The 15,081-nt window shown below is 40.4% G+C and overlaps 2 protein-coding genes and 1 long non-coding RNA gene across 5 annotated transcripts in view; 1 reads left to right on the top strand and 2 right to left on the bottom strand.

The window, feature by feature from the left end:
• Positions 1-14,132, bottom strand: part of LOC145441219 (uncharacterized) — a 114,011-nt gene extending 99,879 nt beyond the window's left edge. Inside the window, exon 1 of the long non-coding RNA XR_013915772.1 lies at positions 13,523-14,132. This is a non-coding gene — a long non-coding RNA (uncharacterized LOC145441219). The remainder of the gene's footprint in view (positions 1-13,522) is intronic.
• Positions 40-4,969, top strand: LOC145441218 (protein dpy-30 homolog). Its single transcript, XM_080319038.1, has 5 exons — positions 40-181; positions 2,483-2,547; positions 3,737-3,781; positions 3,846-3,985; positions 4,592-4,969. The coding sequence occupies exons 1-5, from the start codon at positions 172-174 to the stop codon at positions 4,674-4,676; spliced, it is 345 nt and encodes a 114-aa protein (XP_080175164.1). The 5' UTR covers positions 40-171; the 3' UTR covers positions 4,677-4,969.
• On the bottom strand, positions 7,190-13,516 carry LOC145441215 (uncharacterized). Of its 3 annotated transcripts, none has more exons than XM_080319033.1 (8): positions 13,119-13,516; positions 12,278-12,427; positions 11,963-12,202; positions 11,826-11,900; positions 11,465-11,770; positions 10,336-10,507; positions 8,896-8,984; positions 7,190-7,568 (listed from the first exon to the last, which is right to left on the bottom strand). In XM_080319033.1, exons 4-8 carry the CDS (start codon positions 11,877-11,879, stop codon positions 7,383-7,385), a joined length of 807 nt encoding a protein of 268 aa, XP_080175159.1. In that variant the 5' UTR covers positions 11,880-11,900; positions 11,963-12,202; positions 12,278-12,427; positions 13,119-13,516; the 3' UTR covers positions 7,190-7,382. The 3 variants fall into 3 exon arrangements, with proteins under 3 accessions (XP_080175159.1, XP_080175161.1, XP_080175160.1); XM_080319035.1 differs by having other exon boundaries at positions 11,832-11,900; XM_080319034.1 differs by lacking the exon at positions 13,119-13,516 and having other exon boundaries at positions 12,278-13,019.
• Positions 14,133-15,081: the final 949 nt, after the last annotated feature.

Genomic DNA, 15,081 nt, shown 5'->3' with positions numbered 1-15,081 from the left:
GTATATTCCAAATAGCATTTTAGTAGTTTGTAATATTATAAACCTCTATTCTGCCAGCACGAAGAGCGCGCTCGTGAACGTGCGCGGTAGTCTTTAGCAACGGCGGGAGCGGATCTTTCAGTCTTGTGTACTTTCGGTGTGATCGAGAATCGTTGAATATACTACGAGAAGATGGCCGATGGTGAGTTAGTGACCTGGAAATATCGATAGCTGGAAAATTCTCATTTTAGGAAATATTGAACACTGGTTACGTTCGCGATTCCTACCCTTTACGAAGCTTATAGTTACTCGTGTCATGCACCATGAACTGAAGTTGTAATCTCCGGTAGAATTTTAAATTGGTCATGTCAGCAAAAATCATAAACTAACGTGGTGCAGGCTTGGCAAACGAAAATGTCAAGTGCTAATACGTGATGTAACCTTGATTCGAGCTGCTTCCGAGATTTTAGTTTTTGATAATGGAGAAAAGAAAATGACGACTGAGAATTGTCCTCCATTTTGATTTTACGGAGAACAGAAGGTGTCCATGGGGCCGGCGGCCCATGCTACCGTTATAAATCGGAAGCTACTGTCATTTATTAATTTTCCCTATAATGTAGCTTATTTAGTTACATTCCCACGAGTATTATGAAAATCGTCATTGCCATTTAATTTGAGTAGTAACAATAGCATCGTGTCGAAACTGCAATCATTTCAAGTTTTGTGGAATAATTGTGCTGCTCAACTCGTGACGTACCAATATTTGTTTAAACCGCTTATTGGAGCTGGAGGTACAGAAATGCGATACCGGTATACAATTGAATACAGTAGTGTATTGATATTGAATGAAATGAACCCGAATATTTTCGGCTGACACTTGTCAGGGGTAATCGTCAGCAACTAGCCGAGAATTGGAAAGAACACCTTATCGCAACAATTTGATATTAAATTTGATATGGCCGATGTCACAATTTCTGCTGGAAAATTTAGTGACTGAAGAAATAAAAAGGTCATCGCTTTCGGTCGAACCACGAATTTCCGGCGCTTCTTCGTTTTACGATCAGAGAGAGCCAGTGTTCCCCCATGACACCAACGAATGTTTCACATGAACACAAACAAAAATTTATAAACGTCAAAATAAATTGTTTTATTTGTGTCTTTGGAGAGATGGATACCCTAAGCCCAACACCCCCACCACACACAGAAAAAAAACAATTTATTTTGACGTTTATGAATTTTTGTTCGTGTTCATGTGAAACATTTGTTGGTGTCATGGGGGAACACTGGCTCTCTCTGATCGTAAAACGAAGAAGCGCCGAATTTCCTATTTAGCATCATCAGTCATCTATGCCCATTTTCACTCGAACCTATCCACTATCTTGGCTCTAAAAGCTGTAAAGGAGGACGAATTGCCAAAAAGAAGGACATTTAGGCGTCCTCGGAGGTCATTTTCAAAAACCTGAAAAAGGAGGACGTATGGTAACCCTATAATATGGTAACGGAAAGGTTCGCTTTTGGTACTTGGAGGTATTTGAAGGATCGAAAAATATCCAATACAGTGTTCTTTCCGATAATCTACGAGTCTACGGACAATTACCCCTCCTGACGAGTCTCAGCTGAAAATATTTGGGTTCATTTCAGTATCGATATACTATTCAACAGTATAGTTGTTTCTGCGTGGGGCTGGTATGGAATCGGTATGTGTGGCCCAGGTATTTACCCGAACTTCGCCAATTGCATGTGAGCGACTGGAAAAAGATGTCGTCTGGCCCACCAGAAATGCTATGAATTGATTTCTGTGAAATAGCGATCACTGCAAATGCAAATACTGTCATTAGTAGTAGCTTATGTTGCTTTGGAAGTATGCTGGGACTGCATTGACACCACTCACGTACTGAGTAGTTCTGGTGTGGCCTGTCTTTCCAAAAGATTGTTTTGAACAGCATCTGTTGGCTGAATTTGCCATGAACCATTCCGTACTTATTGGGCAATCTGAAAAATAGTGTTATTACCTCAATAGGCTCTACCGGTGAAGTTTTGCTTCCATCTCTCTACTTCACCAGTTGGATTTGTAATGAGCCCACCAGCATAGTCACGTTCTTTGGCATTTGTCACTAATATTCCAAAGCGTTTATTTTCATTGACACATTCCAATATGCATTTTTAGTTAGCCCTCTAGTTTGCCGGACCACGACCTGACATATTGATCTCACCTTCCGACACATGCCACCTTTTTTGTCACCGGTCCTTTCATATCATCTTCTTTTACTTTTCATTCATTGTGCATGCCTCATTTTTTACATCACCTAGGCCAGGTGGGTGTCTGATTTCGAGGGACTACTCCAAGTCGTTTCGTCACCTTCCTATCTTTCATTGTATCGATGTCTTGAGGTGTATTGAAATGATGAAATGAATTGAATTGTCTTTGGCATGCTCTGCAATAAATTGAGTGTTTTGACGCCAAAAAAACTCCGCAAAACCATTTTGCTCACTCTATTTACAGAAGCAAATGCACCAGCTGCTGAGCCAATGCAGACAGAGGCTGCACCCGCACCAGCACCCGCACAGGTATGGTACCAGCGGTTCAAATCCTTGTCATTGGTAGACTAAAATTATTTACTTCCAACCCTGTAGAGCAGTGGTTCTCAAACTGGGGCACGTGGCCGCCTGCGAGAGAAGAGATGATGTTTCTTGAACTTGGAATGAGTTTAATTTGTGCTGAATTCTCCAAGTGCAACAGCAATAGCACTCGATTACATATTAGATGTGAAGTTTCATATTGTTTCATTCATACACTCAGACTCACCAGACATGTTTCATCAATATGCTATCTTGCAACTGAAATATATGATGTGTCAGTTGTTGCTAGTCTGAAGATTATTATCATGGATACTTTTCACCTTATATAACGTTTTTTTTTTATGTGGTATCACAACAATGTGATATTTAATCCCTGATACGGTAACAAAAAAGGTTCGCTTTTGGTACTTCGGCATTTGAAAGATCGGAAAAATACCGAATGCTACTTCATTTAATCGTTTAATTGAACCTTATTCAGAAATATATTTCTATCACTGTAGACAGGAGTGTGTGGCCTATCCAAAGGCGTAGACAGGGGGAGGTCATCGGTGTCCAATATCCCCATTCCCAAGCTCAAATATAGCTCTTGAATCCGAAATCTAGCACTCTGCTATGTCTTAGTATAATTGCTCAAATGCTCATTAGTGATTAGATGCCCAAGGTGCGTTTTCACAGAACAATAAATGCAACGATACCCTTTTTTCTCCTATCCATCTCTTGTCTGTAACAGGGAGTAATTAGAGCATCATGTTACATTGCAGTCGAAGACCTCGCCATTGCGCGTTCAAATAGGCATGCGACCTACGCTGGTATTATTAGAGACAGCTGATCCCTATAGTACCATAACAGATTGTACTCATCAAATGTCCGATGTGAAATCTATCATGTATTGATCCAATTTTCAATGATTTAGTTGTGGTTTCTGAATTTCCAGACTTTTGGTGTCTCGGGCCTCTAGCGCATCTGCTGATTGTCCTGTTTTACCGCGCTTGGCCAGTAGTAAAAACATATCATGTTAGGAAAATTGCCCCCCCCCCTCCCTTTTCTTTAAATATCCTCCGTTTTTCTCGGCTGTCTACGCCCCTGGGCCTATGACTTGTGCATCCTGGTGTTGATTTCATCCTGCTGGACTGAATGACTCTAATATGTTGAATCAAAGCAAATTTTCGTGTTTCAGGAGCCTAGCCAGACCACTGAACCAAGTCCAGTTGCGTCTGTCCAGGTGAGTTTCAGTGGATGTGGTTACTTTTAATGGCAGATTTTGAGTAACTGTTCATTCGTTCCAGTCGGTAGCCAAGGAAGAGAAGGAAGCAGCAAGTAAAACCCCCAAAATGGTGGAGCTTCAATCTATGCCAACGAGAGCCTACTTGGACCAAACTGTTGTTCCTATACTGCTGTCAGGATTAGCTACACTTGCGAAAGAAAGGTGAGGAAATATAATCGTCATTCCTGCCGATATCGGCAATGTGAAGTTTTTCGCAGCTATATTAGTTGAATTAACGTTATAGGCTTATAAGATAATCTGTTGCACCTAGTAACTTTTTAGTTAATCATTTCATGCTGTCACGATTTTCAATGTTTGGATTAGTCAACTCCAATGTCAGATTTTCATTGCTTACTTGGGCTACATTCTTTAAACTCCATCCGCTGAATGCAATCACAGGAAAACGCAAACTCTATTTTCAATTGCCTTTGACTCCTTGTGAAAAAGACAACTAGTTCCTAGATACTTTTTTTGCTAAGCAATCAAGTAATCCATACAAAATACCATCAGGATTTGTTTCCTGATGAATCTTTATATTGACCGCACAATCGATGCCAGTGATCACGCAACTCAAGTCTTCACCATAGCAGAATTGACTCGCATGTCGCATCTAAGATTTTTGGTAGCATTTTCTGCGCGCTGTGTCGAGGCAGGTTGCTATCACCAAGCAGTAATTTCTCGAGATTTATCCTGAACTTTTCATCAGTTTGCCTTGCAATGAAAACAAATCAGGGAATGCTTTTATCATCAACATCTGATATTTTCCAGGCCACCAAACCCCATTGAATATCTGGCTGCTTACTTGTTGAAAAATAAGGACGAATTCAAGCCGGGCACGCAGAAAGAGCAGTGATTAATTCTTCCTTGCTTTTGTTCTACTCATTAGTAAATTTAAGACGCGGATTGCCTCTGTATAGAAGTCGGCTTCCTCGCTTATTATTCTGCGTACAGCAAACTGTTCATTTTCGGCATTAATTATCTTGTGAAAAGTTTGTTACGTTCTCGGTGTTTCATTGTTTCTGAGCTTTCCAAATTTTTCCGACTCGGATGCTACGTCGTGTTGTAGCGACTTGATAATCTAGAAACGTATTTTTGAAAACAGGATTTCCATTGTAAGGGTTTGTTGAATACAAAATTTTTACACTGTTTCCTTGTGCGGTGTGTTTGCAAGTTAGCGCAGTGAGTATTTATGTTACTCTAGTGGACTGGGAGGATAACGAAATAGGCCTTACTTTCGGGTAACCCTAAAAGGAGGAATAGCGGAAATGGCCCCTAAAACGTGGGAACTACGGGAAACCTAGATTCCTAAAGCGCTGAAACAGGAAAATGCGGAACAGTCAGACTTTGACCTGGATACTGGATAGATCTCATAGTGGAAACTAAGTCTAGAACGAGGAAGCAGCAGAACTCCCTAATTTATGAGTTTAATGCGAAAGAGGATGAAGCCTCGTAGCGGGTATAGCTAATATGGTGGGAAAATTAACTTCAAGTTACCGATGGTAAAGAAAAACGATAAATTATGGACGCTCAACCTGGCCCCGCGGAAAAAATATCTAGAAACTGCGGGAGACCGAAATTGTACAGCATAAGGTAGGCTTACCATACGTCCTCTTTTAAGAGGATTTGTCCTCTTTTTTGAAAGTGTCCTCGGAGGACGCCCTTTTGTCCTCTTTTTTGAGATTTTGTCCTCTTTTTTGAAAATTTAGGTCAGATATAGAGGAAATTGCGAGTGATATGCCGCAAATTAGCGCAGAAGTGAAGCTCCGGCGGGTATTTCGGAGGGGAAAGCGGTGATTTCAGGTCTGAGCGAAATGAAGACCTTTTTTTTTTTTTTTTTTTTTTTTTAGTCAACCGATCATGAAGTGGGAAAAATTTACCGGTTTTTGAGAATTCTTCTCCAGTTTTGCATGTCTGAAATTTCTGAAAAAGTGTCCTCTTTTTTCATTTCCGAAATATGGTAAGCCTAGCATAAGGCGAATTTTGCTTTACCAACAGCAGAGGACTGTCCTAATGGTTTAAAATTAAACGTATGATGTAGCTGAAGGTGAAACATTCGATGACTGACTAGTATTCATTTAGTAGAAATTACTTGTATTTCGACTTGAATGTGGACGATGGACATGCTCGTAGACTGTCGGATAGCCGGCGGAATACTGTTCCACACGTCAGGTCCGGCATATTTGATAGAGCAATGTTTTGCAATAACTCATGGACAATTGGACATAGGCGCCGACTTTTATTTTTTTGCGTGGTAGCGAAGTCTTGTGACGTCATAATTGTTCCATATAGATGACGTCATCGTCGCACTAAAACGCTCTTTACTACATGCCGCATGACGTTTTAATATCGACCCTGCACTCATCAATATCAAACCATGCAGTCGAGTTATTAGATGGAATCTTAAAACGGTACGATCATTCGAAAGTGTAACTGCGGCTTGCGCTACCAGTCCGTCCGACGGAATTCATCGAACAAAAATCAGAATTCAGGTCACTGAGAATCTGGAACTGCATCAATGTTATTAGCGTGCAACGCCCCGTGTGAGTTACGAAATACACTACGCACTGGCCTGCCAAGTAACACATGACAACTCTCGAATATTTCAAGCAGACAATACTGATGATTACAAACGCGAAATCGCGCTGCCAATCAGCAATTGTCTCTTGCTGTTTCTTGCTTCGCGTTGACCCAGAGATATCCCTGGCGTTGACCAACTCGCATCGCGGCAATTATTTGCAGATTAAAAGAGCGATTTGGGCGGCATTGGTGCATTTCCCGATTTACGTTCGCGAAGCATTTCGGTAGTACATCGGTCAATTCGTAAATTCAATTTGCATGTCGACGGCCGCCAGCACATACTAATTGAGTTACGTGTTGATGGCCGTACAAATTTCCTTCTACGGCCGCAGGTTGGCCACCCCTGGGCTTGAATTAATTCCACTTCCGGGCGCATGCCGCGATCTTATCAATAGAAATCCACTGTCTACCTAATGCCTAACAGTTTCCCAGCAAACACAAAACTTATTAAAGATATTTTTTAAACATCTTCCATGAGTTCAAAAGATGTCCTTCAATGAAGTGCAAAATATATACATTTGTCGACAGAAATGGATATATATAAGACGTCCTGTAGGACATCCTCAAAGATATCCTGATAGACATCCTCAAAGATATCCTGATAAACATCCTCAAAGATATCCTGATGGAGATCCTCAAAGATATCCTGATAAACATCCTCAACGATATCCTATAAGATATTTTTTGTACAATTCGACCCTGTGTGACCCTGAACCCTGGTTGGCTAAACCTGCTATATGCTGCACTTCACACATGAACGAATACGAATCCTCAGTTTTACAAATCATGTATGGCTTTTTGTTCTGTATTGTACCAGTTCAAAATACAAAAAAATGCACTGGACTTGACCTCGACGAAAAATTGGAATAAAAATGGATGAAGAATGAAGGTAAAATAATAGTCCCTGACATAACATACGTTAGCAAGAAGTAGGCAGCAAGAGGTAGGCCTTTTTGTTCAGAAGGGAAACTAATTGCCAATTTTAAAAATCAGCATGTATATGGCTTTCTGTTCTGTATGAAATCAGTACAAAACACGAAAAAAAACATGGATGAAGAAAATACGTTAGCAAGAATTGGGCCTTGATACAGAACTGTGCAATCACTTCAGCCAATACTTCTGCCTCCTCGATAACAGTCTTGCTCCTGTTTTCTCCTTTATCGTCGTCCTATAACATAAATGAATTGATTACTTTGATTGATTAGCAGTAGAGCAATAGTCATTATATGTGTTTGTTTGTGAGTAATGTGGGACGGTCATGTCAAGTCACATTCATCCAAGGATTCCGAACCGTCTTTAGGAAGTCACGACGAACTTGGTGGAGTGTGACAGCCAAGTCAAACTTTACCATCTACTTCGACGAAATTGTCGATTCAACTCTGCGCGCCATATTTGGCTCAATTCCAACATATAGAAGCTAATAAACCAGGGGTTCTCAGCCATCTTTTGGCCGTGGTCCATTTTCGGGTTTGAAAATGTTCTCGAGACCCATCTCTTACCACAGAGTAGAGTCGTAGTCCTTTTTAATGTGTGGTAATCGCCACCACCAATTTGCATATTTCTCTATTATGAGCACCTTTTTATCTTACTAATCATATTTAAATGTAGACCTACAGGGACAAAAAATCGCGCAAAGCACGACAAAAATCTACTTCAACAAACGACAAACAAAGTAATTTTGGGTTCAGTCGAGCTCCCCTAATTGGGTGTTTGAAGTGTGATGGCCCTGGAAGATCGTATAACTCATCGTTATCGTTCTGGGCCAGCTTCAAACATTTCTTTGGTGAACGGGATACTATAGCTAGCTGTAAAATGTACCTAATATATATACCAGCGAAGTATCAAATCCCTAATTTTGTATCTCAATGATTTGACATCTACACGTTGGAATTGAGCCATATTTGCCATACATCTTGTTCGCCACCGAATTAGCCGACCCAATGCTCCCTCTAATTTTTGACGAGTCTGCACACACTCACCAACTCACAGTAGTGCATAACGACTAAAAAAAATGACATCACTTCAGATTTTTTCTGTGCGCAGAGACCAACTAAGCACTGTGCAATTGCGCACGTGCGCAGTGTAGCTTAGAGGGAACATGGGTCAGGCAATAGCAATCTGAGCCCCCCACGCGGTACGAATGCGACCAGTTGAGGATGAACTTGCTTCCCGTGTAGAAATGTGAATTGAAAGGAGTTTGAAATGAGTGACGGATTATTGGCAAAAAAGTTTTGGAGACATTGGTTCCACCGCTAAATCTGAGCAAGTGTAACGAGATGATCAAAAATTTATGCAAGCAAGACCAACAATTTTGACAAAATTAAATGACTATAAATTTTTTTAAATTAGATCACGTCAAAGTTTGGGAACCACTGGTATAGTGTTCTGAAGATGAATGGTAGCGGCCCTGGAGGTAGCAACGATTCACTTACTGTCAAATGATATGATAAAGAACGCAGCTGTCGCACAGACGTCAGATTCATAAACAAAATTACCTTGCAAGCTCCAATAACAGTTAGAAATCGTCCCACTTTGGTTGTAATTGTTGTACTCTCGGCAGTAGGATTAGCCACTTTACATGCTCCTTCAAAGATAATATAAGTTGATCAGGGGCTGCATTACAAAACAATGCGGCAAATCGGAATCTCCGCCAGCGGTAACAATCTCTCTCGAATGTGATCACCCCATAGTGTCAAAATTGGTATTTCAAAACATTCCAGACTCAACACCGAGTTGCGCAATCATCGCACTTGTTTGTGATTTTGCCATGTCGGCAATGTCAGTAGAAGATGACTTCAAACGAGGGCTTATAATTAGGGCTGGGCAAAATCGAGTACCTGAGTGATTCGATTCTGAATCACGTAATATGCTTCGAGTCGAGTTGAGTAATCGAGTATCACCCATTATGACGTCATAACGGAATGTATTACGTCCAAGTTCAAATATGCACCGTTTTTGCTACCACAAAGAATACAATGCCGGTTATCCATCTCGTAAAAGATACTTTGGTATTTTACCGACCATACCGATTTCATTCCACTCGGTGAAAATGTTGTGGGATTATCATGACTTCGTAAATGAGCTACGTCCAGTAACCTCCGTAGGTTTGTACTATGTTTCGTAAGCTACAATACCGCCAATCAAGGTTTCAAGGCTTCAACAGTGAAAATTAATATTGAAACTAGAATTCTCGTTGGTAAATTAACTTTCAGTGGCGAGAAGCGTATAATTTAACTACTCGAAAAAATCGTATTTTACTACTCGACTCGAATCATTAAAATTAAGACTCGATTCAGATTCGAGTACGCGAATCATTGTGCCCAGCCCTACCTATAATAGGCTTACCATATTTTGGAAATGTAAAAAGAGGACACTTTTTCAGAAATTTCAGACATGCAAAACTGGAGAAGAATTCTCAAAAACCGGTAAATTTTTCCCACTTCGTGATCGGTTGACTAAAAAAAAAAAAAAAAAAAGTCATCACTTCCGCTCAGTGCTCGAAATAACGTTTTTCTCTCCACATTGCCAGAAAAAAAAAAGGTCTTCTTTTCGCTCAGAGCTAAAATCACCGCTTTTCCTTCCGAAATACCCACCGGAGCTTCACTTCTGCGCTAATTTGCGGCATATCACTCGCATTTTCCTCTAAATTTGACCTAAATTTTCAAAAAAGAGGACAAAATCTCGAAAAAGAGGACAAAAGGGCGTCCTCCCAGGACACTTTCAAGAAAGTAAAAAAAGAGGACAAATCCTCTTAAAAGAGGACGTATGGTAAGCCTAGCTTATAAGGCTGTGTGGTCAGCAACGATTTGCAATTTAGCTGCGATGATCTTTCACAAGAAGGGAAAGCAAAATACTTTTAACTCTGTAAAAATGCTCTCGAAGGCATTGTTATCGAGGGTTTTGTAATCTCGATTGTAATATCAGTAACAACTTACGTGTAATAGTCTTGTAAAGATTAAAATTTTGAAAACTTCTTTTTTGTCCATTTTTGCTTCTTTGACCTTTTAGGCTGAACAATTGCCACACATCTTTTACAGCTATGCTTGTCATGATATTTCTGACCGTTGAAGCCAATTGTTCACCGTGAAGTCCTTTCAAAGCAGATACCTGTAGTACAAAATACAAATGACTCTGCATTACGATAGTGGTGTGTACCAGAATGAAAAATAACTAGATCAGCCTAAAAAATAACTAGGGTTTCGAATTCACTAATATAGCATCAATTCATCATGGTAAAGTACATGCATAAATGACGATTATACCCCCAAACCCCCCTCTGGCTACGCGCCTGCATAATCATCAAATAACTTGATGGAACGTTGATCTTGACGAGAGGTTAGATCAGGGTGGGCAACTTCTCCAGTCGGCAGGCCGGATATAGGAAAATTAAGTACTTGGGCACCGGATTGCTGAATCGATGCATTATTCGTCCATTTATCCACAAGGAATATATCGTATCTAATGAATGTATTTTAACGACAGCAATGTCACTTCAAAGCCATTTCTCGCCGATAATGGAGAATACAATGTGGATTTGAGAATAACATTGTCATGTAGGCAATCTCGATACTGAATTCATGCGGCCTGCGTCCTCTACCAAATTCGAAAAGTGGCCTGCAACTCATTTTGAGTTGGCGCCCCTGGCATAAGCGGTGCCTTACAAAATCCTAGAAGTGTGCCGTGCTACAAGTCGGCGGTCACGGAATCAAAAATAGGAAATATCAGCCTGCTGACCATTGTAGTCGACAAAAATCATGATTACCACAGACCACATTAGGTTTGATTGCATCGTCAATGCCGATAATGAAAGTCTTCTCGCTTCAACGAACTTACGCGTAAGCTCCACTCTCGCAACGCTGCGCATACACGTATAATATAACAACACAGTCACTAAAATTTGACGTATTATGGAATTAGTGAGGAATCTCGGCAAACTGGGGCGGGGCATTATCATGTAGGACAGAAAACTGTCGGCGGGCCGGACAAAATCACTTTGCGGGCCGTATGCTGCCTGCCCCTGGTTAGATACCCCGGCTAAGTTTGCTCTAATCGACAAAATCATACCAGTTCAGATTTCTTGCAATCGCCGTCAGTCAAGTTCTTTTCCAGTCGTTCCAGCTGAGATACGGTTTGACAGGGGTTTTCAATAAGATCTTCAAGCAAGATTGGGGCTGTAGTACTGTGTTTATTTTTTGAGTCGTTGATGATGTGACCTTTAATTAGATCCATCATCTGGTTCATCTGCTTGGAGCTGAGGTCCATCATCTGGTTCATCTGCAACTTGATGGCTTTGATGTCTTTACGCATCAGAGAAATATATAGAGTGGTCACTGTGTGCAGATGTTGGAGTTGATGAAGAACATGGAGGAGCTAAAAAATTATTTGAATTCAAGAAAACTGGATTGATCATATGCGATAAACTTACCATTACTTTGTGATAGGCCTTGTTGTTGACAGTCAGAATTTTGCAGTTCAACATTGCTTACAAATGAAGGATCGTCTGGAAAATAGAGCGACTCTATTGCTTAAATTCGAGAATGAATCAAAGTGTTAGGAGCTTACTGCATTGGTTGATTCCCTGCAACTGGCCGCTACATTCGATGTTGGGATCATGCTGTTCTTGAACACTCTCCTCACTTGATGATGGCAAACTTGCATTTGAAGCATCATTAACAAGAGCACTCTTGCTTGTCACACTTTCATCGCAAGAATCAGGAGGTGACCGCACTCTTGGAGTTGGTATAGGCATGCCTTGTGTCTGAATACTTGGATTACGTTTTTTCTTTGAAGGAACAGCATCATCTACAAAGTATGAAAGTTATACATATGTCACTTCTGCGTATAACATATTAGGCAGAATAACAGTGTAGGCTATACCTTGATTATCAGATGACATGGACTTGTCAAAAAATCTTTTGGCGGCTGACGTTTTCGGTTAGAGGCCGTGTAGGTCCTTATCTGAAGCGGAGGGCAAGCTACTATTGTCTGCAACTGCCCTCATATCACGAAAGGCCTTGACCCATAAATCTAAAACAGATGGATAATATAGATGGTAAGTTTCCAGATTTATCAAACTACTGGATTTGTAAACAGCGCAACTAGATCTAGAATTACTCAAATTTGAAAACTCGCACAAACTTGAAAAAACGATATTGTATCGCACACGCAAACATAGAACTGCTAATGAAATACTGTACGCAAGTAACTGTATACATAGCTTAGTGGTTCCCAACCTTTTTCGGTGTCAGGGCCAAATTTAGAATTTCAGAGTATATAGTTGGGGCCGCACGAATTCGTGACTGCTTTAGATCAATAAAAAGTTCACCAAATAGAGTAAAATCAAGGAGAACTGCTGCTGGGTTTTGCCTCAGCGTATTCAACCGTGAGTCACGTGTTGTACATCTATTCGTAGATTAGTTATCAATACCTATATACAGTAGTGACATAACGTTAGCACTCTACTCAGAACTTTTCTGCAATCCTAATTAACAACTCCAGACTCCAAGCTAAGCAAGAGAATTTTATAAATATAAATTTTATTTTATATCATAAATCGATTTCTTTAAATTTTTGTGGGGGACGCAAGACGGCTAGCTCGAGGCCGCGGTTGGGAATCACTGGTATAGGTACATGCTAGTCTCATTTTTGTCATGATTCAAGTCATCCCAACACTGGTACTGAGTAACGGTAAACCTTCACAAATTATGAGTTGACTTACCGGATGAGCATTTGATACGTATTTTGTACGGAGTCCAATTGCCCGTGTCATATTTCACTTGATGATCATGAAACGATCCGTCCCGTCAAATCGGAGGTTCTAGCTCGCTTGAACCGTAGCCACTTTTTCTGGTACTGCCTACGTCTGTGCTTCCCCCGTCTTATTTTATATCTGGGCATTACCACGTTGTAGCTGAGCTCCCACTACACTATTATAGACAAAAGTACAAGAACATTCGATCATAATGAATGATTTTAGCGACCACCATCTGATGATATTATATAATCCAGCACTGTCACAATAGCTTATATGATATTCGCAAAAGTGCAAACCAAGTTCTATACTTTGTGACATTATACCATACACTATATACCTATGTTTCGTATCAAGCATATATAAATTACCATCTACAGTTCAGTTTTCAGTAATCCTCTGAAGGAATATGGTTGGTTGAGCCTTAATTTACCACGATTAATTCCAGAACGGAACTAAACCTAACATACGGCTGCGTAGCTGTAAGCCTCCATTACGAGAGCGCTTTGTCTGCCAGTATTTCGCGCCGAAACTTATGTGAACTCGCAAGGGAGAAATGGCCTCTCGTTTACACTCCGGATTTGAAGCCGGAGTCGTAGCAGGATTTCAGCCGGACTGGATGCGGATTCTGAATTTATTTCGACAGTCGGATTTTGGCCACATTCTTAATTATAATCTTAAATACGATATCATGATTTTGGCAGAAGTTTTTTGGACGCAGAACCGGAAATTCTCCAGCCGGATTCTGCGGACTTTCAAATTTCCTTCCAAAATTTGGGAACCGAACCGACCAATTCCAATCAAATACAACCCAACCACCGAAAGCAGCGGAGGTGGCGGAGCGTGAGGCTGCGGGCTAATATGATATTTAATTTTAGTCTGCAAAATTGCAAGAAAGAGCGTGACACTAGGTGGAACATACGGTAGTGACACATCAGGTGATTAATCGCCCCATGAGAGTAAAAGTTCAATATAATCTACTGTACTGCTTTGATTTGTCGCAGGTAGCACATCCTTTTGTGTTGCAGGCATCAGAGATTTCGTCGTGAAGATTATCTGAGGTTCTACTTGTGAAAAACAATGGCTCACTGACGATTTAATTTGTTTTTCAAACCTGTTGGACACTTTCCCAATCCAAGGAAGATGCAAATAAACAGGACATTTTCTAGGTCCGAACGGTTTAACTTTTCTGAAATCTTTGAGTTTACGATCTATGGTCATTTTAATGATATGATCAGGATAACCATTTGACTGAAAGATTGACCGAATGTTCTCCAATTCAGAATCAAGTTTGACTTTACTACATATCATCAGAGCCCTGTGTACCAGAGTTCTTATCAAATTTACTTTACGTTTTACTGGACAGAAAGAATCCCACGAAATGTATTGCCCACTGAATGTAGGCTTACGGTAAACTGATGTAACAAAATTAGCACCCGTCTTTTCCACTAAAACATCAAGGAATGCTAATGAATTATTAACCTCTTTTTCCATGGTGAATTTCAGTGATGGGTGAAGACCATTCAATTTGCTCAGAAACAAATCACACTGGGATTCATTTTCAAATATGGCGAAGGTGTCATCAACATATCTTTGATACATTAATGGTCGATCAATATCTTCGAATAACCGTTTTTCGTAATACCCCACAAAAATGTTAGCCAGAATGGGACCAAGCGGCGATCCCATTGCAACACCGTCGATTTGTGTATATATGGTGTTATTGAAACTAAATTCGACATCACAAGTGATCAATCGCATTAATTTAACAAAAGAAGACCTTGAGAATGGAGGAGATGGAAGGACACCACCATAGAGTTCATTGGCACAAATCTCTATAGTCTCTTGAACTGGCACGTTCGTGAATAAACTAGATATATCAAACGAACACATAGAGATTTCGGACTCATCGAGATCAACATTACGAATG

The sequence above is a fragment of the Botryllus schlosseri genome, chromosome 6 (genome assembly GCF_051294905.1).
Source record: "Botryllus schlosseri isolate E-star chromosome 6, Bs_hap1, whole genome shotgun sequence".
In the NCBI taxonomy this organism is placed as follows: domain Eukaryota; kingdom Metazoa; phylum Chordata; class Ascidiacea; order Stolidobranchia; family Styelidae; genus Botryllus; species Botryllus schlosseri.
The sequence above is the reverse complement of the archived record's forward strand: the minus strand, read 5'-3'. Positions and strand labels throughout refer to the sequence as shown.

Bases quoted from the DNA above. Each gene is read 5' to 3' on its own strand.
- LOC145441218 (XM_080319038.1), top strand. The intron at 2,548-3,736 runs GTATGGTACCAG...TTCGTGTTTCAG, and splicing joins CCGCACCAGCACCCGCACAG to GAGCCTAGCCAGACCACTGA. The intron at 3,782-3,845 runs GTGAGTTTCAGT...CATTCGTTCCAG, and splicing joins GTCCAGTTGCGTCTGTCCAG to TCGGTAGCCAAGGAAGAGAA.
- LOC145441215 (XM_080319033.1), bottom strand. From the start codon at position 11,879: ATGTTGAACTGCAAAATTCTGACTGTCAACAACAAGGCCTATCACAAA. The intron at 8,985-10,335 runs GTAAGTTGTTAC...TTATCTTTGAAG, and splicing joins TCTTTACAAGACTATTACAC to GAGCATGTAAAGTGGCTAAT. The intron at 7,569-8,895 runs GTAATTTTGTTT...TTTATGTTATAG, and splicing joins CTGTTATTGGAGCTTGCAAG to GACGACGATAAAGGAGAAAA.